This window comes from Zootermopsis nevadensis, unplaced genomic scaffold (genome assembly GCF_977971745.1).
Source record: "Zootermopsis nevadensis isolate Lab colony 2312 unplaced genomic scaffold, Znev_1.0 Znev_ptg000007l, whole genome shotgun sequence".
Lineage (NCBI taxonomy): Eukaryota > Metazoa > Arthropoda > Insecta > Blattodea > Termopsidae > Zootermopsis > Zootermopsis nevadensis.
Window position 1 is genome coordinate 4,279,676 of NW_028259139.1, and position 25,280 is coordinate 4,304,955.

The following is a 25,280-nucleotide window of genomic DNA, read 5'->3' on the forward strand; positions in this document are numbered from 1 at the left end:
ATATTATTTAGTGTTCTGTCTGACGACAGGTCCATATGAACAGGATCCTTCCACCCTTTTCTCGGACTGGGACCTGTTCATATACGTTCTTGGCAGATGATCCAGAAGTGGTTTGCCATTGCCTTCTTCAGTGTGTGAATGGAGTAATTGTTGGGATGCCACGGAGGAAAACTCCGTGTTGCCTAGACCACGGCCTTGCCCAACACAAGTTATAAATTCGGGCACCGCCGGGAATCGAACCCGAGACCCCAGGATTACAAGGCCAGCTTTCTAACCGCTAGACCACCTCATCTTATTTTTTATTTAGTGTTCTATCAGACGACAGGTCCATATGAACAGGATCCTTCAATCCTTTTCTCGGACTGGGACCTGTTCATATACGTTCTTGGCAGATGATCCAGAAGTGGTTTGCCATTGCCTTCTTCTGTGTGTGAATGGAGTAATTGTTTGGATGCCATGGAGAAACCGGGGAAGCCCCCGGGGGAAAACTCCGTGTTGCCTAGACCACGGGCTTGCCCAACACAAGTTATAAATTCGGGCACCGCCGGGAATCGAACCCGAGACCCCCAGGATTACAAGGCCAGCGTTCTAACCGCTAGACCACCGTGGCTTCCAAGTCAATACACCAACAAAAAATAAATCAGTTGCTGTTTATGCATGATCGATTGTGAAGGTTTTTGACAAAGATGTATTACAATCTGGATTACAGAGGTTTTGGATTTTATCCATCTTCTGGTATTCTAAAACACCTACAGTGTTTCGAAAACTGTATTTGGTTTCGCCCTCAGATATAGGGAAGAGGCTCGCCTACTTGATTGGGTCCCTTTGAAAGAGCTAACCTCAATCCTGTGATTGAACTTAACATTTTCAAACGGATCCACTTGAGCAGGCCCCCACATCCCCACAACCGATGACGAAAACAGATACAGGTTTCAAAATATTGTGGGTTTTCTTGAATACCATACGATGTATAAAGCCCGAAAACTCAGTATCCAGACTAAATGTATATCGTTGCTTGCGCATAGTGAGAGAGTTGTACGGTTGGTAGTTCCGAATTTCACTGTACGTGATTCCAGCTGTTCAGATCCTGCCTGTTGTTGATTATATGTCGACAGTTCTTCAAGTCTTGTTTCTACGTTTAAATCAATGTATTCCAGTGACCGGAAATTGCTGTCAAACTTGGTGAGTTTAATGTGCATTTTAGTGCATAATATTTTATTATCCTGTAAATACTTTTGAATATATTATATTATAATTATATGTGCCCTCAAAGCAGCGCCATGCTTTTTGGGTATAATAATAAATATAATAGTTGTAAATGACGTAGAACAAGCGAAATTAATTGTCATTCAGTAAAAGTGCATACTTACTTCTTACCTTAGAACAGTGTTCTGTAGGATTTCAGTGAATGTTAACGTGACAACTGAAGATAATGATGATTCAATAATTGTTAGTGTAAAGACTCCGTGTTCCAGAAAAGAATTTCAAACACTAGAATTATAATTCCTGAGAGAGGAATGTGATTCTGTTAAAATAATTGAGTTATCAATGAGTTGTGGTGTAAAAATGAACAAAGAAGATTCATAAGGTACTAGTATATTTGCGTCATATTGTGAATTAGGTTAATATTTTAATATTTTCCGTCAAATCACAATTTTAATAAGATAATAAAATATAAAATATTTAAAATATCATTTCACGTTCAGCATCGAATGATCGATTTACAAATTGGAACGTCTCTTACGACATGTTTTGGTTATATTTAACCGTCCTCAGGTATAAATTAGATTGGTAAATTTAAAACTCAAATTACAATCATTTACAATGTTATGCAGTTTATTGAAATGTTCTTATCAGATTACTCTTATATATTAGAACGAAGGTATTGTTTTTTTTATATGGCTTGGTTCATCTGATGTTCAATATTAGTCGGTGATGAGTTGATAGAGACATGACGTGTCTGGCGGAAGACATCTAGAAATATTACTGTGTTGGGTCGAGGTTTAGGTAAGAGACGTTCCAATTTGTAAATCGATCATTCGATGCAGAACGTGAAATGATATTTTAAATATTTTATTATCTTATTAAAATTGTGATTTGACGGAAAATATTAAAATATTAAAGAAGATTCAGAAAAACTGAAAGCACAGACTAATATCAGAAAGTGGGGATGAAGATCTGCCCAGTACTCAATCTCCTACATCTTGGACAGGCCAGTATTATGTTCACACCCACCATTATTAGATAATTTTAAAGGAAACGAGCTTCTAATGCTGATTGTAAATGAAGTTAATAAACATGATAAATGGAATAATCCAAATAAACCATTGGGTCTCACAGTTCCAGAACTTGAGCAGTGGCTGAGAATTATTCTTTGCATGCCAATTGTGAAATTACCAGCTACGAGACTGAATTAGAGCAAGTTATTCAGAATTCCTTTGATAGCAGACTGCGTGTTATGGAACAGATTTGAGGCAATAAAATGTAATTGATCTTCTATGACAGCTTAGCACCACGGAGAGATTCTACTGGCGATTGCTTATGTAAAATCTTTAGAACATTTGGCCTAAGTGCGAAAAGTATAAGTGTCGATGAGCAGATTTTATATATTTGGAAGGCCGTAGTAGTCTGAAGATGAACGACTGAAGTGAAATTTAAAAAATGATGTAAGATCTTAACAATTTGTGTAGTTCTGAACTGAAAACTGGCATAAGGTACACCCACCTGAATTTCCAAATGTTGATTGCAAGTGAGATCCATTCTGATCAGAACTGCAGGTTAGGTTATGACAACGGATTGTGCAGTTTACAGTAACAAGTCACCATATTTGAAGTCTTTGAACAGTCAGGAAGAAGATATTGAGAGACCGTAACCCTGAATTAGATGCTGCACTAAAGAGATGCAGAAGAGGTGCTTTTAATGACAGAAGGTGACCTACGCAAGTACCAAGTGGTATGATAATCACTTTGTCAAGATTTTGGGCAGCTTCGTTAGAGCAGATCCAGTTCAGAAATGGAAATAATGTGACAAAAGAAAGACAGATATAGAAATGCTGTTAGTTGTAATAAATTTATGAGTGAAATCACCCTAATTGGTTCTGTAATGGCATTATACCACATCTTAATACACTCCAAGAAATGGTACCACAGATGCCTCTCTCTCCCTTTCTCCCCCCCCCCCCCACCGCCAATATTCTGGATCTGATGTGTGCAGATGCTGGGGGTCACTGAGGTACTCAAGCTCCACCACCCCGAAAAGGTGCAGGTACCATTAAATGGGGAGTTAAGATTATATGAAAGTAAAATATTGGTGGTCTAGCGGTTAGAACGCTGGCCTTGTAATCCTGGGGGTCTCGGGTTCGATTCCCGGCGGTGCCCGAATTTATAACTTGTGTTGGGCAAGGCCGTGGTCTAGGCAACACGGAGTTTTCCTGCGGGGGCTTCCCCGGTTTCTCCGTGGCATCCCATTCACACACAGAAGAAGGCAATGGCAAACCACTTCTGGATCATCTGCCATGAACGTATATGAACAGGTCCCAGTCCGAGAAAAGGATGGAAGGATCCTGTTCATATGGACCTGTCGTCAGACAGAACACTAAATAAAAAAAATTGTTAATATATTGATCATTACTGGTAGTCTTTGAGGAAAGTGTGGTTTCTGTTGTGGGTGAATAACAAATGGTTTAATATGTAACTGTGGCTGCTACTTTAACATAAACTATGCAAGTCCCCAGTCCCAGTTTAGTAGATTGAAGCATGTCATGGGATTGTATGTCCTCTAAGCACCAGAGGCATGCAAGGGATCAGGAGGGGAGAATCAGTCATCCAGAACAGGATTAGAGGCATCTAGGGAAGAGATTAGTATACTGTGAGTTGTAAATGCCAGCGGTAGTATTAGGGAGCAGTTAAATTTAGGAACTTGGATTAAAGCAAAGAATTTAGAATCTGGGTGCCTCAGATTCTCTGCTGATGGTGCTCAAGTTCATCTGGACAACATATTCACCGTGCTGGAAACAGGCGCACTGGATGTTGGTCAGCAAAGCCCCATTTTGTTAACCATTAGCACAGGGAATTAAAATCATTTGCAAGGAAGATAGAAAGTAAAAAAAGAGATCTTGTTACTGGGAATCAGTTGTGGGGTGGAATTTGGCCAATGCTCCAAGACATTGTGGACAATAAATTTGATGTAGTTAGTATTGCAATGGATGTTGAGGACCTGGTATGCTTGTAAAGGTCTTACGAAGCAAGATTATATTGTTATAGTGGGAGGGCCGGCTTACACCAAGTGAGACGTAGTAGAAAGAGGGTTCAGAAATGCATTTGATCAGTCGGAAAGGCCGAGATTCCGGAAAATTTTGACTAGTATAGTTTCATGTACTGTGTAAAAGCATCGATAACTTAATTAGTTATTCTAATTATTATATGAAAGGTGCGTAGAGCGCATTTGAAGCACGATCTTAACATTTGTGTGCAAAGACTAAGGAAAGGCTGTTAGGATGACCTTAGTATGCGGTATTTCTTCTATACGAGTTATCGTCGAACAAGAGTGGCGTATGAACAATGATAAAGTAGCGAAGAATTTTTGTATGGAATCTGTCCTGGCGCATTAAAGTCGCCATTCCGACGTTCGCCTGGAGAAAGTAAAGAACACCTAGAGACTCCTTTGAATCACTTCGCGTCTGAGCTGAATTTTGTCAGTATTTCGCATGAATACTATTCTTCTTCTTATATCTTTGTTGCTGGAATTTAGTGTGTAACTTCAGCTTCGAATACTGAGAATTATCCGACGTTTCAGTAAACTCTGTAGTTGCTGTCTTCAGCGTATTTTGATTGACCATTTTTGTAAGTCTTGCATAAGGCAGGCAGTAAGTGGAGAGTAGAATGATAATGGAGGTAGCAAGGACCTCCGAAACGTTGGTAAATTCTACTAGACTACACGGCGTTATAATCTAATCCAATGCCAATGGCTTGTAATAACTGCAGTGTTTTATTATTAGCATAATACAAGAAGGAAACTCATAATTGAAAAATCTGTTGATACGTATGATAATTCTCTGTGTCCTTTGTTTTAGTTTTGTAAAGTTCATTGATAACTTTGCTTGTTACGATACTAAAAATCTCAAACTTTCATGATCTGTTATCAGATTTACATCGTTAGTCAACTTTCTCTTCGAGATAAATTGATTAAATTCAGTTCAGTTCATTTATTTAAGTGCCTGAGAACAGACAAACAATATCAACTACAGCCGAACTGTAAAAGAGACAGAAAAGTTAACAAAACAAATCAAGATTTTTTAAAAAGCAAATCATAGAAAGATCTGCAGATGATGGATAAGATCAAGCGATCACACAGAAAGCTGGATCCTGATGTACCATATAAAACCTAAGGAGTACGGGCAAAAGACATTTTAATTATTTTAATTTAAATATGCTTTTAAAATGTTCACAAGTTAAATTTTATCTTTTGTTAAAAATTTCATTGTCCTTGAAGACAGCTTGTGCCGCGATAAATACAGATTAACTCTTAATAATCTCGTAGTTTCAATTTTATATCGAATAATATTGTGTATGTACTATACCCACTATATTTAAACACTTCTTGTCACAATGTTGTTTTACCGTATGTAATTAATAATAATGACGATATTGTAGTATGTAGTATTTGAGGTTCCCACGGCGGTGAGTCCGAAGATGGGTTGTAGCGCCATGTAGTCTGGTAGAAGTTTATCGCCCTGATGATGGAGGCAGCAAGGACGTCTGGAACGTTAGTAAACTTCTCTCAGACTGCAGTCATCTATAGAGACGTTATGTTTCTCCCAAACGTTGGCATCTACCGGTGAGTCTACACGGCGCCATAACCAGATCACCATCTTCGCCGTGAAATCTTCAGATCCCACATATTCGTATAAGAACTTAAGATAAAATTTTGTAGTGGTTGTTTTTGAAGATGGACAGTCTTCTGCGATGTTGCGACGTGTCAGTACGAGGCACAGCCTCCCAGAAGACTTTTCTTCTTCGGCACTGCATAAGCGAAATTCTAAGGTACTGAACATTTACCCTGTGCAGATGATCAGGTGACTACACGTCGTAGTTTATCTTTCCTGGTTAAATGTAGAGCATTTTATTTGTTAGGCCACGGCCGCTTGCTGTATCCTTACGGCGTTATGATCCTCGGCGTTTAGAGCGTCCAGAACTAATAACATGCTACATATCTTATGGGTTGTTGCTTCTAATGGGCAGCTCTATGAAGCCAATTTGCTGGTTGTAGATAAAGAAGACAGTGACATGGACCGATACTGTAATAGTAAATTACCCCCCATGTTTTTGTTTTTAGAAGCGCGTTTTCGAAAACGAAAGTCTTCACAGATGAATAAAGACTTGGATATATATTTATTTTTACAGTCCATACACAAACGTTGAAGTTAAATGATGTTGTTAAAAATTATATAATATTAAAACATTATTGTTGTATAAAATATTATATTTGGCGCTTTTAATCGTAAATACGATTTTACATTATTTAGCGTTTTTTTATTTATTAAACGACATGTTTCGACGGTAATACCGTCGTCTTCAGGTTTATATCAATTTTACAATATTTTAAAATTATTAGATATTTTAATGCAATGTATTAAAATGATCTGTGGTTTGTTTGTAGTCAGACGTTTTATTTTCTGTGAAATTAATGTTTAATTATTATCTTGAAAATGAGTATATAAATATGAGAATATAAATGTAAAATATAACGAAAACTTACCATTATAATACATTGCATTAAAATATCTAATAATTTTAAAATATTGTAAAATTGATATAAACCTGAAGACGACGGTATTACCGTCGAAACATGTCGTTTAATAAATAAAGAAGCGCTAAATAATGTAAAATCGTATTTACGATTAAAAGCGCCAAATATAATATTTTATACAACAATAATGTATTAATATTATATAATTTTAACATCATCATTTAACTTCAACGTTTGTGTATGGACTGTAAAAATAAATATATATTTAATCAAACACAAACATGACGCATTTAAGCTACAAAAAGACTTGGATGCTATGCGTAGGTGATAACCCAGAAAAGTTTCCTTCCTGAGACGTCTACTGCCTTTAATTTGAAGAGGTTACGCTCTTCTTGAACAGACTAAAAGTACAGAAAGTCAATTAACTATTGAGCGGCTGTTCTAGTACTTGATCCTCTTTAAAACATTAAGTCTTTCTTGCGGCTGTAAAGAACGTAAGCCACCATACATCAAGCTAATGCTAATTAACTCCCTGATCGTATTTGAAAAGCAAAGAACTGTCACTCTTTACCACCAAGCGAGTTTTCGAAAGCCTTGTGGGATTAAAAGCAAATTATTAATGTAACTTAACAGTTTCCTGAAACCATTGAATATTAGAGCACGTTTTGCATAGTGTGATGCTGTTTTCGGGGCTTTTCTTTGACGTGTGTAAAAGGATCATCACAGATTGTGTGAGACAGGCAGTGAATGTTGCTCAGTGGAGGATGTGATGTATATTTGTTCTTCGGTGAAGAAGTTACGAGGTGCGATCGGAAAGTTTCAAGACTGCGCGTATAAAAACCCGTACACTTATCTCAGGTATTAAATTCATCCATCACCCTCGAAGTAGTTCCCCTGGGAGTGAACACAACGATCCCAGTGCCGCTGCCAATCCTGGAAGCATCCCTGGAAATCTTTCTTTGTCAGCCTGTCAAGCACCATCTGCGATTCTGCCTGAATCTCTTCTATCGTCTCAAATCTCCTTCAATTTAGCTGAATTTTCATCTTTTGAAAGAGGAAGAAGTCACACGGCGAATAAGGAGGGTTTCTGAACAGTGCATAGATGCAGTTAGACCGTTAACTATACCTTTTTGCACATCATCTTCATGAAAGAGGCACGTTCTGAGAAGCTAACAGTCGCTTAGCTAATACAAAATAATTGGATTTTGATCTGACGTGTTTGTTGCTGTATTACAGCCCGCCACTGAATCGTACATTGAGCTGCATGAATAACATCCTTACTCATTTTCTTTGATATCTATTTTAATATTATCCTCACATGTACGCCTAGGTTTCTCAGGTGAAGCATTTCTACCAAAATTATATATGTGACAATGTCTTGCCAGATTTTTTGATTAGGTCACCCTATTAATAGCGTGTAATGGAACGTGGAAATTATAATTTACTAGAGCAGAGCGCTCCTTTCGGAGCTCCTAGGGGGGGGGGGGGTTGGTCAAGTTTGTAAAACGCAACCAATCTTGTGTAAGAAACTAAACTAATCCCCCCCCCCTGAATTGAGGGTTAAAACAATTGACCAACTCCCCCGTCTGGGTGGTTGGTTGCGTTTTGAAATCTTGAGTAAGACACTAAACTAACCCCCTTCGGGGGGTTAGTTTAGTGTCTTATTCAAGTGTTTTAACCCTTGAGTAAGAAACTAAACTAACCACCCCCCCTAATGGGGGTTAAAACACTTGACTAACTCTCCCTTTGCGTTCTAAAATCTGTAATAAGACACTAAACTAACCCCCTTCGGGGGTTAGTTTAGTGTCTTATTACAGATTCGTGGGTTAGTTTAGTGTCTTATTCAAGTGTTTTAACCCTTGAGTAAGAAACTAAACTAACCCCCCCCCCCGAATGGGGGTTAAAAAAACTTGACTAACTCCCCCTTTGCGTTCTAAAATCTGTAATAAGACACTAAACTAACCCCCCGAAGGGGGTTAGTTTAGTGTCTTATTCAAGTGTTTTAACCCTTGAGTAAGAAACTAAATTAACCCCCCCCCGAATGGGGGTTAAAAAAACTTGACTAACTCCCCCTTTGCGTTCAGATTCGGGGGTTAGTTTAGTGTCTTATTCAAGTGTTTTAACCCTTGAGTAAGTAACTAAACTAACCCCCCCCCCCGAATGGGGGTTAAAACACTTGACTAAACTAACCCCCCCCCCGAATGGGGGTTAAAACACTTGACTAACTCCCCTTTGCGTTCTAAAATCTGTAATAAGACACTAAACTAACCCCCTTCGGGGGTTAGTTTAGTGTCTTATTACAGATTCGGGGGTTAGTTTAGTGTCTTATTCAAGTGTTTTAACCCTTGAGTAAGAAACTAAACTAACCCCCCCCCCCCCGAATGGTGGTTAAAAAAAATTGACTAACTCCCCCTTTGCGTTCTAAAATCTGTAATAAGACACTAAACTAACCCCCCGAAGGGGTTAGTTTAGTGTCTTATTCAAGTGTTTTAACCCTTGAGTAAGAAACTAAACTAACCCCCCCCCCCGAATGGGGGTTAAAAAAACTTGACTAACTCCCCCTTTGCGTTCTAAAATCTGTAATAAGACACTAAACTAACCCCCTTCGGGGGTTAGTTTAGTGTCTTATTACAGATTCGGGGGTTAGTTTAGTGTCTTATTCAAGTGTTTTAACCCTTGAGTAAGAAACTAAACTAACCCCCCCCCAATGGGGGTTAAAAAAACTTGACTAACTCCCCCTTTGCGTTCTAAAATCTGTAATAAGACACTAAACTAACCCCCCGAAGGGGGTTAGTTTAGTGTCTTATTCAAGTGTTTTAACCCTTGAGTAAGAAACTAAACTAACCCCCCCCGAATGGGGGTTAAAAAAACTTGACTAACTCCCCCTTTGCGTTCTAAAATCTGTAATAAGACACTAAACTAACCCACTAAACTAACCCCCGAAGGGGGTTAGTTTAGTGTCTTATTACAGATTCGGGGGTTAGTTTAGTGTCTTATTCAAGTGTATTAACCCTTGAGTAAGAAACTAAACTAACCCCCCCCCGAATGGGGTTAAAAAAACTTGACTAACTCCCCCTTTGCGTTCTAAAATCTGTAATAAGACACTAAACTAACCCCCCGAAGGGGGTTAGTTTAGTGTCTTATTCAAGTGTTTTAACCCTTGAGTAAGAAACTAAACTAACCCCCCCCCCCCCGAATGGGGGTTAAAGAAACTTGACTAACTCCCCCTTTGCGTTCTAAAATCTGTAATAAGACACTAAACTAACCCCCTTCGGGGGTTAGTTTAGTGTCTTATTACAGATTCGGGGGTTAGTTTAGTGTTTTATTCAAGTGTTTTAACCCTTGAGTAAGAAACTAAACTAACCCCCCCCCCGAATGGTGGTTAAAAAAACTTGACTAACTCCCCCTTTGCGTTCTAAAATCTGTAATAAGACACTAAACTAACCCCCTTCGGGGGTTAGTTTAGTGTCTTATTACAGATTCGGGGGTTAGTTTAGTGACTTATTCAAGTTTTTTAACCCTTGAGTAAGAAACTAAACTATCCCCCCCGAATGGGGGATAAAACACTTGACTAACTCCCTCTTTGCGTTCTAAAATCTGTAATAAGACACTAAACTAACCCCCTTCGTGGTGTTAGTTTAGTGTCTTATTCAAGTGTTTTAACCCTTGAGTAAGAAACTAAACTAACCCCCCCCCCCCCCCGAATGGGGGTTAAAAAAACTTGACTAACTCCCCCTTTGCGTTCTAAAATCTGTAATAAGACACTAAACTAACCCCCGAAGGGGGTTAGTTTAGTGTCTTATTACAGATTCGGGGGTTAGTTTAGTGACTTATTCAAGTGTTTTAACCCTTGAGTAAGAAACTAAACTATCCCCCCCGAATGGGGGATAAAACACTTGACTAACTCCCTCTTTGCGTTCTAAAATCTGTAATAAGACACTAAACTAACCCCCTTCGGGGTGTTAGTTTAGTGTCTTATTCAAGTGTTTTAACCCTTGAGTAAGAAACTAAACTAACCCCCCCCGAATTGGGGTTAAAAAAACTTGACTAACTCCCCCTTTGCGTTCTAAAGTCTGTAATAAGACACTAAACTAACCCCCCGAAGGGGGTTAGTTTAGTGTCTTATTCAAGTGTTTTAACCCTTGAGTAAGAAACTAAATTAACCCCCCCCCGAATGGGGGTTAAAAAAACTTGACTAACTCCCCCTTTGCGTTCAGATTCGGGGGTTAGTTTAGTGTCTTATTCAAGTGTTTTAACCCTTGAGTAAGAAACTAAACTAACCCCCCCCCCCCCGAATGGGGGTTAAAAAAACTTGATTAACTTCCCCTTTGCGTTCTAAAATCTGTAATAAGACACTAAACTAACCCCCGAAGGGGGTTAGTTTAGTGTCTTATTACAGATTCGGGGGTTAGTTTAGTGGCTTATTCAAGTGTTTTAACCCTTGAGTAAGAAACTAAACTAACCCCCCCCCCGAATGTGGGTTAAAACACTTGACTAACTCCCCCTTTGCGTTCTAAAATCTGTAATAAGACACTAAACTAACCCCCTTCGGGGGGTTAGTTTAGTGCCTTATTCAAGTGTTTTAACCCTTGAATGAGCAGTATGACTTGGATGAATATTATTATTAGTATCAGATTACCTTTTTGGTGATGGTAACGTCTTGTTTCACTTTTCTTCATTTCTTAAATAGTCTTATGTCGCTGTTCGGAGACGATGTGCTGCTTGTAGAGCAGTGATAATGCGACTGGCTTGGTACTAAGCGTTATTTGTTTACTCGGTATTGTTGTTCCACATCAATGCCGTGTATAAACAAATATAAGGTGTTATTGTTGATGACGTCATTTTTTGACGACGACGACGACTAATCAGAAATTTTTATAGTAAGAAGAAGATTCGTTAGGTAATTTGTTCCTGTTCCTTCTTATTTTTTAGATTACAATAACTTTGTATTCAAATATTCCGTATATATTTTCTTAAACCAAGTTTCACACCCATGTAAAACAACAGGTAAAATTATAACCGGAGAACCTGAAAGGAAAACCACTTGGGAGATATAGTCGTAGATGGGAAGATAATATTAATACTTAGCTGAAAGTACTAGGGGTGTGAGGAGAGGATGTGGGCTTGATTTGTCTGGCTCAAGACAAGATGCAGTAGCGAGTTTTAGTGATCATTTCAGGGGAGTTCAGTATGAAATTCCTGTATCTTACAGAAACATGTAGTTGGGGTGTGGACAAGATCAAACTGATTCACTGTCAGTACAGTGGCCAAGAGTAGTACCTAGCAGCGCTGTTATCATCTTCTTTGGCAGTTGATTACCATTTACAAAATATAAGATTTTCACGATTATGCAAGTTCAGATTGTCGCCTTCTGAGTTGTGACGCCGTTACGATATTGAATATACGCGTAGTTCCCAGAGTTGGGACGGACATGCCGTCTCCTTCAGGACTGAATATGGAGGCAGCACGGAGCATTGTAGTCCTAGAGTTCTTCGTGCTGCTTCTAGCTTCACGGTATAAGATGGAGAAACAACCCAGAAGACAAGGTTTGATAGTCCACGTTTCATTTTTGTATGTGTTGTTATTAATCTCAGTCCGCGTTCTACCTGTTGGCCATTCCTGTTCTGAGCGGTGGTAACATACAGCTCCTTGTATAGAGCCCTTCATTTCGCCCCTTAGTTCCGAGCCCTTAAAATCGGAATGATACCCGGGTGGTCAGCACTCGCAACAGGTAGCTGTCGTCTTCTGAAACCCGCAGCCCGATCGATGTAGCTCCCGTCCGCAACAGGTCGGTCGCCTTTAAACATTGTTCCTTCTGCTAAAATTCTGAGGCAGCTTGCTGTCGTGTAGTCTAGTAGTTTACCAACGGTACTACAACCCAGAACACAGACATGTCCTATTGTGGTTTCCATGACCTTGGGTTTTCGCATCTGGAGTTTAAAATGTATGTAACTTCAGCTATCGAGGATAAACCGTGTCGAGTGCCATGTTCAGGGCACAGTCGTGAAGATGATAACCGCAGTGTTTGTCAAAACTTCGGTACACCTTCGGCACTCAGCACTACGTATCCTTGAAAGCAGAGATCACTTATAACCAGGCCTTCGAAATTACTTGTTAATTTGTAATTTTCTTTACTCTGAAGAATTTGGAAGAAAAGTAATGATTCTTATCGCCACACATCGCTGCTGACTTTAAAATTCTGCCGTAAAATGTGAGCTTCAGGTAAAAACTGTTGCCAGATACAAGCTGTTGCGGAAAAAATATAACGTGGCAGTAATTTTTTTACATTTCAATAAAATTATATTTGAACAAATATATCCTGGTAATTTATCATTTCTGAATAAGTGGCTTTAAAGATAACGAAAATTGACTGTTAGTTTTAAAAATATACCAGGAAGTGTTTTTATTTTTATTTTTATTTTATTTATTTTTTTGTGGGGGGTCGAACGGTAAAATATTCTCGGTCAAAGGGAGAAAATATTAGACCACCCTGTCAGTGCTTGTTTGGGTGTCTGGCCCTTAAATACAATAGAGAAATCGCTATTTCCTTTTCTCGCCACATAACCATTGACAGTTTTGGAGATAAAAACTGTATTTCTTTTCTTTATAACATTAGTCTTTTCACAGCGCAGACTAGAAATTCGTATATTCCATTCATTTCCAATCCCTCGTAATTTTATTTCATGATAATGTCGTTTCCTGAATCGAAGTTGAAAACCAATAGCTATAAAATATCTCCTTATTTCAGATCTTTCTGAATGGGAAATTTATGAAAAAGACGTTTACTTGTATGGACCTAACCAAAGGCTCTTATTGAATAAATTTGCTTTGCAATAAACAGAAATGATAAACAGTTGTGGATATTGACTGAACTTTATCTATAACGACGCTCACGTGAAACCAATGTTGCTTTCATGCTCTGGCTTTCATTTCCGACTTGTGTGCACGCACTGAATTTACACAAGTGCGGTCTGCTTCAGTAACTGGAACCGCGACTTTATAAATGTTTATTTGAAACAGCTGTTTCAATTTTAATAACTTCATGGTAGAAATTTTTCATACAAAGATTTTATGTTTTTAACCTGAGACCACTATGGAGAGACAGGCGTTAGAGCGGCGATTAATATTTATCTTAAATTGGGTATTAAGGTATGGATTGGATTCACCTGGCTCAGGATAAATTCTCTTAATTCTCTTAATTTCATAGGATTTGAGGTTTTCACGGCGGTGAGTCTGAATATGGTTGTCTTCTGGGTTGTAGTGTCATGTAGTCTGGTAGAAGTTTACCAGCGGTTCAAACGTCCTTGCTGCCTCCATCGTCAGGATGATGATTATAATGTCCTGATGATGGAGGCAGCAAGGAACTCTGAAACGCTGGTAAACTTCTACCAGACTACACGGCATTACAACCCAGAAGACAGACATCTAGGTAATTTCTTGTGCATGTAAGTGACTATCATTTCTGAAGAAGGCTGTTGTTCATGGAGTTTATGAACCCATATTTTTCAACGAGCGAGTAAAGTTATATTTGATTTTAATGTAAAGTAGGGTTTTGAGTGGACCCACACTAACCAAAGTAAAACCCAGGCAGCGTCTATCAGTGGAGACTTAAGTCATAAAATTCTATTGAAATCCTTTGAGTGACTCCGCATACGAAACAAAGGGGGTGCATGGTGATTCTCCCTTTAATGTGCTCATTTTGCGCGCTGAGTTTGAAGGCTGTTAAAAACGGACAGGTGGAAATAAATAATACCTAATGCACCGTCGTTTGGGAAGGGAAGGACTCGTTATATTCTAATATTGCCTCTACTTTAATGACTTTGTAAATGGTTCATAATAGATTTCCGTATTGTAAGTTTAAATTTGATTTAAAGGAGTTGCTGATGGGAGAGTAGTTTGAGGAGTTGAAGAGTTACTAACTTTTATTAGCGCCCCTCTCCACCGCCATAACAACACTCCTGTTTTGCGACTAAACTTCCCAATAAACTTCCTGTCAGCTCTTCGCAGCACTGATTTCCGATCAGCTGCTATATAGAAAGTTGCTGATATTTGTACGCCGTAAGAAGTGATGCGAATACGTTGTAAATATATATATATATTTAATTTGTTTCTATGTTCATTTGCTGCAAATACGAATTTATCGTTGATACAATTAATCAACAGTAAAGGTACTACAGGAACTACCTCTGTGTAGAAAAATTCTTTTTTGAGTACGTTCGTCTCATCAAATATCTCGCGATTTATAAAACCAGTATTTCCGTTATCGGGCTCATAAGATCCCGATATCCACCCCTGTCCTGAACCAGACGAATCAAATTCGCAGCCTCCGACCAAAAGATGTATTTTAATATTATTCTTTCATCTACACTTAGGTCTTCCAGGAGGTATCTTTAGTTCTGGGTTTCCAACAGAAATTTTTGTACGCATTTCTCACATTGCCGTGCACGTTACATGCCACATTATTCTTAATCCTTGATTTCATAATCTTAATAAAACATTACTAATTTTTTATGAATATCACCGATAGTGGAGCTTCTAGTAATGCAGTTCCCTCCAGCCTCCTGTCACTTCGAAGATCAGTCTTCTGGTCCTTTGCGCCGTGTATTCTGGTCGAAGTTTGCAGACGTTCAGGAGGTGCTTGCTGCCTTCATCTTTAAGGCTTGCACCTCTTAAACGTCGGTCATTTTCTACAAGACTTTACGACAAATCATACCAGAAGACAGTCATTTATAGTGACGTTGGGGTAAACATTTCCGGTTGCTGTTTCTTCCTACATCTCTCCGTTGGACATCTCTCGCATCTTCTGCCTCTCGGCTCGCTATATCGATTTTGTGTTTCGTTTTATGTTTAAATGTGCAAACGGCTATTTTGAAATAATGGAATTACTTATTATGACATACTTGTGAAGGTGTTCCCTTGCTGGCCCTTATGATGTCTCATAATGATCTCATTATTCATAGATTGGAATTAATCTCTGGGTTTACAGAAAATTTACAACATGAAGAGTTATAACAGATATCTCAAATTTCCAGCTCTGTAAGCCTGTAAAATTGCTTAAGATATAGCAGGTTCCTCAAATTTTGGCATTCGAAGTCACTGAAACCAAATCTTTTGACATCTAGACGGACAGTGTTACAACGGATTCATGTTCCTTGAAGAGCGATATATGAAGTGTAATGTTTGACACTTCGCGTTGAAAACTTTTGAATTTTCAAATAGACACATTTTTATGATGGTAACTTATCTCTCACAACAAATTCGAAATTGCTACTGAATTACTAACTGTATAAAAATGAGGTTTGGTAAATTAAAACTTCATTATATTGTTGTCTATCGCGTGCTTTATGTTATACACTTCGCTCATGAAACGCAAATTTATATCAGGTCCAAAATGACATTAATGTACGTCTTGAAAAAAGGCGTTAACTTCATTGTTTTTGCAAGCTTATAGTTTCGAATCAAAAACAGCTTGGCGATCATATATCATTTTATAATACGTTTGTTATATTCATACTGTTATGAATGCACTGCCTCTTAAATCGCTCCTCTGTGTCAGATAGCGATATATTATAAAAACATAAGGCAACGAAATAGCGGTGGACGCATATCGTATTTTGCACTGTTGCAAACCTGGTATTGTCTCATAGCAACCAGACGGAGAGACAGGAATTCGGACATAAATGTACACCACTGAACGAAAGGATTTTATATTATACATTAACGTCATTGTATTTTTCACTGCTTATATTTCAGCCAAAGTAATCCGAATTTATCACGTTTTCAGATGCTTAAAATAAGTCAAAATAAAATCTTTCACATCAAATTACCTGTAAGATTTATGCTTTGAGCTTATTTAACAGGTTTTTTTACAAAATTTTATTTTTAATCATGTATAGTAGGGGTTGTAGACCACCGATTGCAAACGGTTCGAAATGTCATAAACATATCCTTCAAGAGACTGAAAAGATAAGAACTTCTAACAGAGACTTGGACTTCCATAATGCATTTTATGGATATTTTTCTTGATAACGGCGTGTTTTACTGTCGTGTTGTTAGTAATGTTTAAATTTAATTTTAAATATAACACGTGCAGTATTGTGAAATGTATTTCCGTTAGTTTCTAAGCCCATGACAAGATCTCTCCCTATTTAAGAACTTACATTATATTGCTTTCATGACCACGAAGAATGGTTTTAGTTTATTGGTGTTTTCGAAATAGCCAACTTAACTAGCTGAGTATAAGCTGGAATTGGATTAATTCTGTTTATCACGTTTCCTATGTACTACTCAGCAGATTGAAACGGAAATTATTGACGAGTAACATGGCGTCTGAACAGTTCAAGAAGGAAGCAAGTTATACTTTACTTTTGGATTTGTTTCTAACAGGAAACACATCTTCAGTGACTTTAATTTTGTACGTATTCGTTTTAAAACGTATTTGATAATCTTCGAAATATGGAACTGAAAATAATATATTTCAGGACTTTATGATGCTGGAAACTTGTTAGAATTTCTTGAAAGTCTCTTTTATAAATCTCTGTCATGTTGTCACTGCGTTTATTTTTAGAGTGGCGGATGAAATGCAAACCTTCCAGGATAGATTAGTTTCAGAGAATATCTGTTTCTCGATAATATTTATAGGATGATTCAAAGCTCGAATATAGTACTTAGGGAGGTTGCTGGGGAGATCGTTTGGATCAGGAAAAGTAAACCTTTTTTCACATTCTGCACTGTTTTCGAGTTAAGACTTTTTTTGGTTGATGTAACTCTTTTATTGAGACGTTGATTTTTACAAAACGGAAACAGTTGATTTTTACGTAACTTATCTGTTTGACTCTCTTGTTTGCAATGAAAGGAAGAAACAAAGAAAATTCTGCGCTTTGTAACATTTTTTAATTGTCACTTCGAAGTATTTCCTTTTGAGTACTTTTCTGATCGCGTGGTGGGGACTCGTCCACTCATCGAATGGACCACTGTCCGAGTATGATAACTGCGCTTCAGCTAAAAGTACTAACAGCGCGGACACCCCGTAGAACGATCATAAATCAAACGAAAATAAAGTAATGTCAATTTAAGAACGTAATCACTTGGGAACGGTGATGAATATAAAAACGTTATTTGCACTTTCTGCTGCAAATTATCTCCCCAAAAACCTCCGTAAGTACTGTGCAACAATTTTTGAACCGCGCTGTAGAAATGTATATTTGACCCGAAAGAGTCTTCTTCAGGGTACTTATGACTCGACTTAACCTATGAAGTCTCATACCATTGTTTAGGGTTCTGTATCCGCGATTCCTTATTTTTATATTTTTAATCCATCACTTATCATGATGATCCAGATGGACATTGAATAACCTGCGCAGTTGAAAATGTTTTGTTAAATAAACGAATGAAATTACGATACATGAAGTTACAATATCTGAAGTCTTGAAATTGTATTTTTATTTCGTCGGAAACATTCCCTAATACGAGTAATAAAATATTTAAAGAAATAGTTTAACGGAAGTAGTGTTTTAGCTACCAGCTGTCGCCCTGTCGGTATAATTTTATAGACGAAGTTTGAAACATCTGATCTTACAAAGTTCTACAAAAGTAGGCCAGTTTATGTTTCCGTACTGTTCTCGGGCGACGAAGAGACAGGCAGGCACATCTTTCTTAAAACATTATAAACTCCTAGTTTGTGATTTATTTAATGTGAAGAGTTACTTTATAAGAAAATATAGTTGTGTAACTTTAACCCCCACTTATTTTATAAATGCATTTCATGTAATCTCACATGAAGATTGATGTCTTCTGGGTTGTTACGCCGTGTAGTATGGTAGATGTCCACCAACGTTTCAGAGGTCATACTGCCTGATGATGGAGGCAGTATGACCTCTGAAACGTTGGTGGACATCTACCAAACTACACGGCGTAACAACCCAGAAGACAGCAAACTTCAGACTCACGGCTGTGAAAACCTCAAATCTTACATAATCTCACATAGTTTGTATCTTGTGTTTGTAGCTCCTGAAGTGCAGACCACGTCCGTGTGTAGTATCGTGAGCGATATGTTCTCTCTTGGGATGGTAGTGTGTACCATCTTTAACCAAGGCCGACCTCTTATCCAGGCGAATCACAGTAGCTCCACCTATATGAAGCAGCTGGAAGTGGTAAGTAACAGGCAATGCAACTGTTATTACCATCTATAATAATAATCCGTGGCGTAACAGCCGTCTGTGAGCCAAAGCCGACTAACTTGACTGCTGGCCTCACGTTCACATGCCTAAGCAGAGGTGAACGATCATCCAACCAGATATAGGGTGACGTGTGGTCAGCACGACGAACCCCCAGCCATTGCTAGTTTTCATGACCGGATTACGCTACTCACTGTAGCTCCCCAATTTCCTCACGATGCTGGGTTGGCACCGGTCCCATACATTGGTCGAAAGCTCATGAGAAAACTTCTTCTCCCCCGAGACTCGAACCAGCGCGCATTCCGTATCACCGGCCCGAAGCATGATGTCTCAGACCGCGCGGCTACGGCGCGGGACTATTACCATCTATACCATTATTAATTTATATATATTCCTGCCTGAATCTAGCTGCCTCCTTAACCAGGTACGGACCTCTGAAACGTTTTGTAAGCTTCTACGTCGTAGCAACCCAGAAGACAGCCATCTTTGTACTCACCGCCATGAGAATCCCAAATCCTGCATAACGTGATATCTGTCCCGGTATCAAAACCAGAGATTTCAGATTCTCAAGGCGATGAGTATGAAGATGCAGATATTCTAAATGTTTGGGCGAATGCTGAGATTGTGGCTTCAGATAAATCGCTAACCGTTCTTCCCAATTCGTTATCATTTTAGAATCCTTAATTGCCTTTCATACTGAAAGTGGCCACACCTTTGGCAAAGCAAGAAGAACTTTACACTCCAAACACGCAAGGCCTGGCATGAATCACGCATAGAATAATTCACCATCATTGTCACTGCGTGTCGTTTGTAGACGGTGTAGTGTTACCTGGTATGTTGTTAAAATGGCTTTAAAGTGTCATTTATATAATTGTTGGATTTACAGAATTTAAGTTTCGTTTTATATATTTGGATAATACTGCTGTTTCATATTCTAAATGCCACAGGTTCGCTTCTTGGCACAGAGGTCAACTAATTTGAGGTTCTTGTGGTATTTTAGTGTCTGTAGGAAAATATCGGACCGCCACGGTGGTCTAGCGGTTAGAACGCTGGCCTTGTAATCCTGGGGTCTCGGGTTCGATTCCCGGCGGTGCCCGAATTTATAACTTGTGTTGGGCAAGGCCGTGGTCTAGGCAACACGGAGTTTTCCTCCGTGGCATCCCAACAATTACTCCATTCACACACAGAAGAAGGCAATGGCAAAACCACTTCTGGATCATCTGCCAAGAACGTATATGAACAGGTCCCAGTCCGAGAAAAGGATGGAAGGATCCTGTTCATATGGACCTGTCGTCACACAGAACACTAAATAATAATAAGATGAGGTGGTCTAGCGGTTAGAACGCTGGCCTTGTAATCCTGGGGGTCTCGGGTTCGATTCCCGGCGGTGCCCGAATTTATAACTTGTGTTGGGCAAGGCCGTGGTCTAGGCAACACGGAGTTTTCCTCCGGGGGCTTCCCCGGTTTCTCCGTGGCATCCCATTCACACACAGAAGAAGGCAATGGCAAACCACTTCTGGATCATCTGCCAAGAACATATATGAACAGGTCCCAGTCCGAGAAAAGGAAGGAAGGATCCTGTTCATATGGACCTGTCATCAGACAGAACACTAAATAAAAATAATAGAAAAATATCGATATTGTATCAGTTTGTTAAGTGACTTAGTACTATTTGCTCCCACCTTCATTCCACACACGCCACAGTAACAACTGTCATTCTGTCTTGTTGTAAATGCGCCGATAAGTAAATTAATATTATGATAATTTTAGCTAAGCGCAGGGAATCTTTGCGTACAGCAAACGTGCTCTTTTGCGTACAAGATGTACTTTGGTCGAGACATACACGTGAATCCAGAAGGCAAGTTAAAAATGGGATAGAAACAGGGAAAGTTTATCACGCAACGGAAATAGTGTGGGTGTGGCAGGAGTTAGGATATGAAGCACGTTGTGACCTCAGGACGGTGAAAAGGGAATAGGGCGCTAATGTGTTGGAGTCACGGACAGTTTAGGTCACTGGCTACTTGAAAATCAGGAGTACAGAATGGTGTGTTCATGATGTATGAAAGTGATATCAGTGGTCAACAAAGATTTTGTAATATGATTGAAAATTAACTTTTCGTATCTATTCTGACATGCTAATCGCATATCAGGACTTAATCTTGCATCACAGCGCAGTCTGGGAAAAGAAAACGGTGTTTCTAAATGCAAGATATTTCTTCGTATGCAGACAAATGACTGTGTAATGAATTTAGGGTCGAAGTAGAATTTTCTTTCATTTTATAATCTTTCTGGGGTTTTGATTATATTTATCAGCCATAAGGTGATATTGTTTTTAATAGTGATTCCATGTTTATCTTAATAAAGTGAAATGCATTTTTCAGACTTAATAATAGGTGATACGAGGTTTAATATAATATTTTTAATAACGTTTGTTGTGCGACACAGCGTAAAAATAAAAGTTGGAGAGTTTGCATAAAATTTATTGAAACTAATAAACATTGATAAAACTATATTATCTTCATTTTATGTTATGTTGATCTTTCTTCAGTACATAAGGTGCTAGTTGAAGCATGAATCATAAAGCCTAACGTGTAATTTCGACCAACAGCCCACGCTCGTCAGCCTCGACTCTCGATACTCGACCAGTCTACTCAAACGAGTTTATGCGTCAGTAGACTTCATTCTCATTTCAACATCCTGTTTATTCCTATGTATTTCAAAGCTGTGGTTAATGACCAACATCAAGATCCATTCAATAACGACAAATATAGTGTGCACATGCGCGTACCACATTTTTTAGAGTAATTGTATTCACTTTCCTACTCGTGCTTTGAAGTCGAATAATTGAAACGACCCTCAGATAATATCCATCACGTAAAATGGAGTAATTGGAAACTTCTGCTAATCGTAATACTGCCTGTGATAGTAACTAATTCCAAAATATCTCCAATAAATGGAAACTTTCACACAAAAACCTGAAACAATTTAGGAAATGTACGCGTAGCGTAATAATCAACAGCACATTCGCCATAATTTGACTTTTGAGCTTGGTGAATGACCGAAGAAGTTCTCTGGACATTCGCTTCCGAGCAGAAGTTAACAGTGGCTTCACATTTTCGAGAAACTATTCAGTACCAAATTTGATGAAAATCTGTCTAGCCGTTCTCGAGTGGAGTACAGAGAAACGGATGGATGAAGTGTTTGACAAAAAAAATAGTCTGCTTTAATAGGGCCTATTGCTTTCTGTTAATGAAATTTTGATCCGTACTGTAATTATCTCTGAGGGGAACGAACATTCCTGTTAAAAATAGAGAGAATTAAATATGAACCTTCACATAATGAACACAGAACTTTAATAACTAACGGAAAACGTGAAGAAAATAAGGGAGACCTAAGCTTAACTAGGTGTATAATATTAAAAAAGATCGTAAATATATAGGTTATTAGCGTATGGGCTTAATTAAGCTCTTGGGGACACGGTAATGAACCTTTGAGTTCCATAAAAATAGCAGGATATATTAAACAGGTAAGCGACTATCAGCTTTTCATGAAGTTATTGCGACAGATAGAAGTAAATTATATGGGAGCTGTAAGAACGAACATGTCCATATGTTAATTAGTTTTAAAATGAGACAATTGTAGTTTATTTTGTAGGACAAAAGATAAAATGATACGAAACAAATCTGGTTGAATAATTTTAGATTGTGTTGTCTGCTGCAGTTGGCGTACGTAATGATCAGCAATGTACTTTATTAAATCGTCACCCTACACTGAGCCCGGTCGTTTTATGACAGTCTCCTCTATTTTTCTCTGTCGTGCCATAAGCCATCCTACTTTATCTGTGCCCACTCTTTCTCTACTGTGTGTTGTATATTTCCCTTTACTTTGTGACTTCGCTTTGTCCTTGGTCAATTCCAGTGATCGTTCATACAGTTGTTCTCAACTCTGTCCTTGACGAATGCCTTTCTTGAGAGCCTGAGAGTCTCTCTACTGGTCAAAGAAATTCCTTGCTTTTTATGGAACCCAAAGGTTCATTACCAAGTTCACAAAGGCCCTTCGCTGATTCATATCCTGAAGCCGTATTTTATGTTTCCAAAGGAATCCGTCACCCATGTGTATAGTCGGCGCAGTAGTTTTTGGCCGGTGGCGGAGCTGGCGGGCGGGCCTAGTCTGTGTACCTGAGGTGGCACGGTCAGTGCATTTCTTTTGTTTGGGCGTTCAGTCCGATAAGCTATTCGGTGCAGTCAGTGACTCGCTCCTAGCCTTCCCCTTGAAAATTCCAAGCTAGCGGAGCTGGCGGACGGGCCTACTTTGTGTACCTGAGGCGACACGGTCAGTGTATTTCTTTTGTTTGGGCGTTCAGTCAGACGAGCTCCTCGGTGCAGTCAGCATTATACCATCGCACAAGAGACTCGCTCCGAGCCTTCCCCTTGAAAACTACTGCGCCGACTATAAACCAGGACTATGTCATGATACGAAATCATAAATCACAACACGTCGAACTCGTACAATAAATGTTACGCAATTAAAAGTGCGAGAAATGTAATTAAGCTACGTCAAACGTGAGATCTTGTATTCTTAAGACGTTCAGGTTTGTTATTGACAACACTTTTTTGTTTTTTGTTTTTTTTTTAATATCAAGGAAAGGAGTAGCAGAAGACTTTGTTTAAAGTTTACTGTGTTCTTAATTAACGTAGGGCGCTAATTAGCGCCATTACACGTGAAATAAGAACAAAACTTCGCCTTGAGGAAGACGTTGCTAACGACGTCCAGGTAAAGGCGAGGTGTCGCTACGACCTTGAACCCGACCCCTTTCCTTCTGTACCAGATTTTTTTCGTCTGGGGTCTGCCCCCACGCAGTTCGAACTAAGTGAAAGTGTCCCTGTGGTGAAATTGATCTCGAAATAATGAATCTAAAATCTGTATGAAATTCGAAATCTGTCGATAGGTGTCGTGAAGTTGTAGGAAATGTGCAGTGGTGCAAATGTGAAACAATTAAATTACCTTTTTAATCACTGTAGTTAACAGAGTGTGAGAAAATGTAAGTCGTCCCGCAAAACAGCAAAACACAAGCAACTGAAACTATAAAGTAGTGTATATAACAAATCTAAAACTTCTTGACGATGGTGAAGAGTCATTTGAATAAAAATTTTCATGGATATTATCCATCGTCTAGTAAAATATAAAATATAAAACGTAAAACGACGATCAAATCTAAAACTTTTTGACGATGGTGAAGAGTCAATTGAATAAAAATTTTCTTGGATATTATCCATTGTCTAGTAAATATAAAACGTAAAACGACGTTTCGGAGATGGGACTTTATCTCCGTCTTCAGGTTCCTACACAGTTGGGCCCACTAGATAGAGCTAATCCCTATCTCCGGAGATAGGGATTAGCTCTATCTAGTGGGCCCAACTGTGTAGGAACCTGAAGACGGAGATAAAGTCCCATCTCCGAAACGTCGTTTTACGTTTTATATTTACTAGACGATGGATAATATCCAAGAAAAATTTTATTCAGTGTATATAACGTCGTGAAATTCTGTAAATGAGAGAAGGAAACTGCCGTGGATGTGCGTAGAAAGAAACGCTCCTAGTTTGCACTGGCAACTCCCTCGTCCTTCACAGTTCTTCGTCTTTCTATTAATAAAAGCCGTTACCAGATCTCTCAATGAAATCGACGTTTCTTATTCAGACCGAAGACATATTAGCATCACATAAAACCTTCGCCCCCCGCCCCCCCCCCCCCCCCCGCCAACCAAATGCAATTCAACTTTTCTTCATGAATTACTACACCCAAGTCGTCTGTTACTTCAAGGACATATATTAAATGGTTTCCCTTTTTTCGTATCGTTTGATTTGTAAAGAAAACGAAGTTTTTTAGAGTCTGTTATTGTCTTCTGTGTTCTGTGCAGTTATTAATTTCGTCGCTGAATGTTTTTACCGAATTTTCCGACTTGTCTCACTCCTGGGAATAATTTTCCTCAACACTTAATAAATGGCTTAGTCTTAATAATAAATATTCGTGAGTGATATTGCACGCAGTTTTAGGTTGAAAGAAATGAGCGTGAGTAATATCATGAGGCCTTTGTCGGTGTTGCTTTATGATAGCTTAAATTATACAAATCAGGAAACTTTACACTAGAACACAGTTTCTTAGTCTGACTTTCACTACACAAATGTTATAAGCTTATAGAGATAATACTTTCAGCATTGAATTTTAAAATAGGAGGCTCATAAATACGTTTTCTGTTGGGATACGCTACCTATAATTGCCATTTGTTTTAGATGAAAGAGCCAGGGCGGCGACCAGGCACTTAGAAAGGACAAGGCACCTTTCTCCAGCGCTTTCTCT

The 25,280-nt window shown here is 38.7% G+C and overlaps 1 protein-coding gene across 15 annotated transcripts in view; it reads left to right on the plus strand.

The window, feature by feature from the left end:
- The window catches only part of bma (SCY1-like protein bma), a 323,838-nt gene that overhangs the window by 224,643 nt on the left and 73,915 nt on the right, over positions 1 to 25,280 (plus strand). For all 15 annotated transcript variants that reach the window (XM_087344003.1, XM_022065882.2, XM_087344002.1 and 12 more), the window contains one exon: positions 18,754 to 18,899. In XM_087344003.1, coding sequence (XP_087200129.1) covers positions 18,754 to 18,899 — 146 coding nt within the window. The remainder of the gene's footprint in view (positions 1 to 18,753; positions 18,900 to 25,280) is intronic.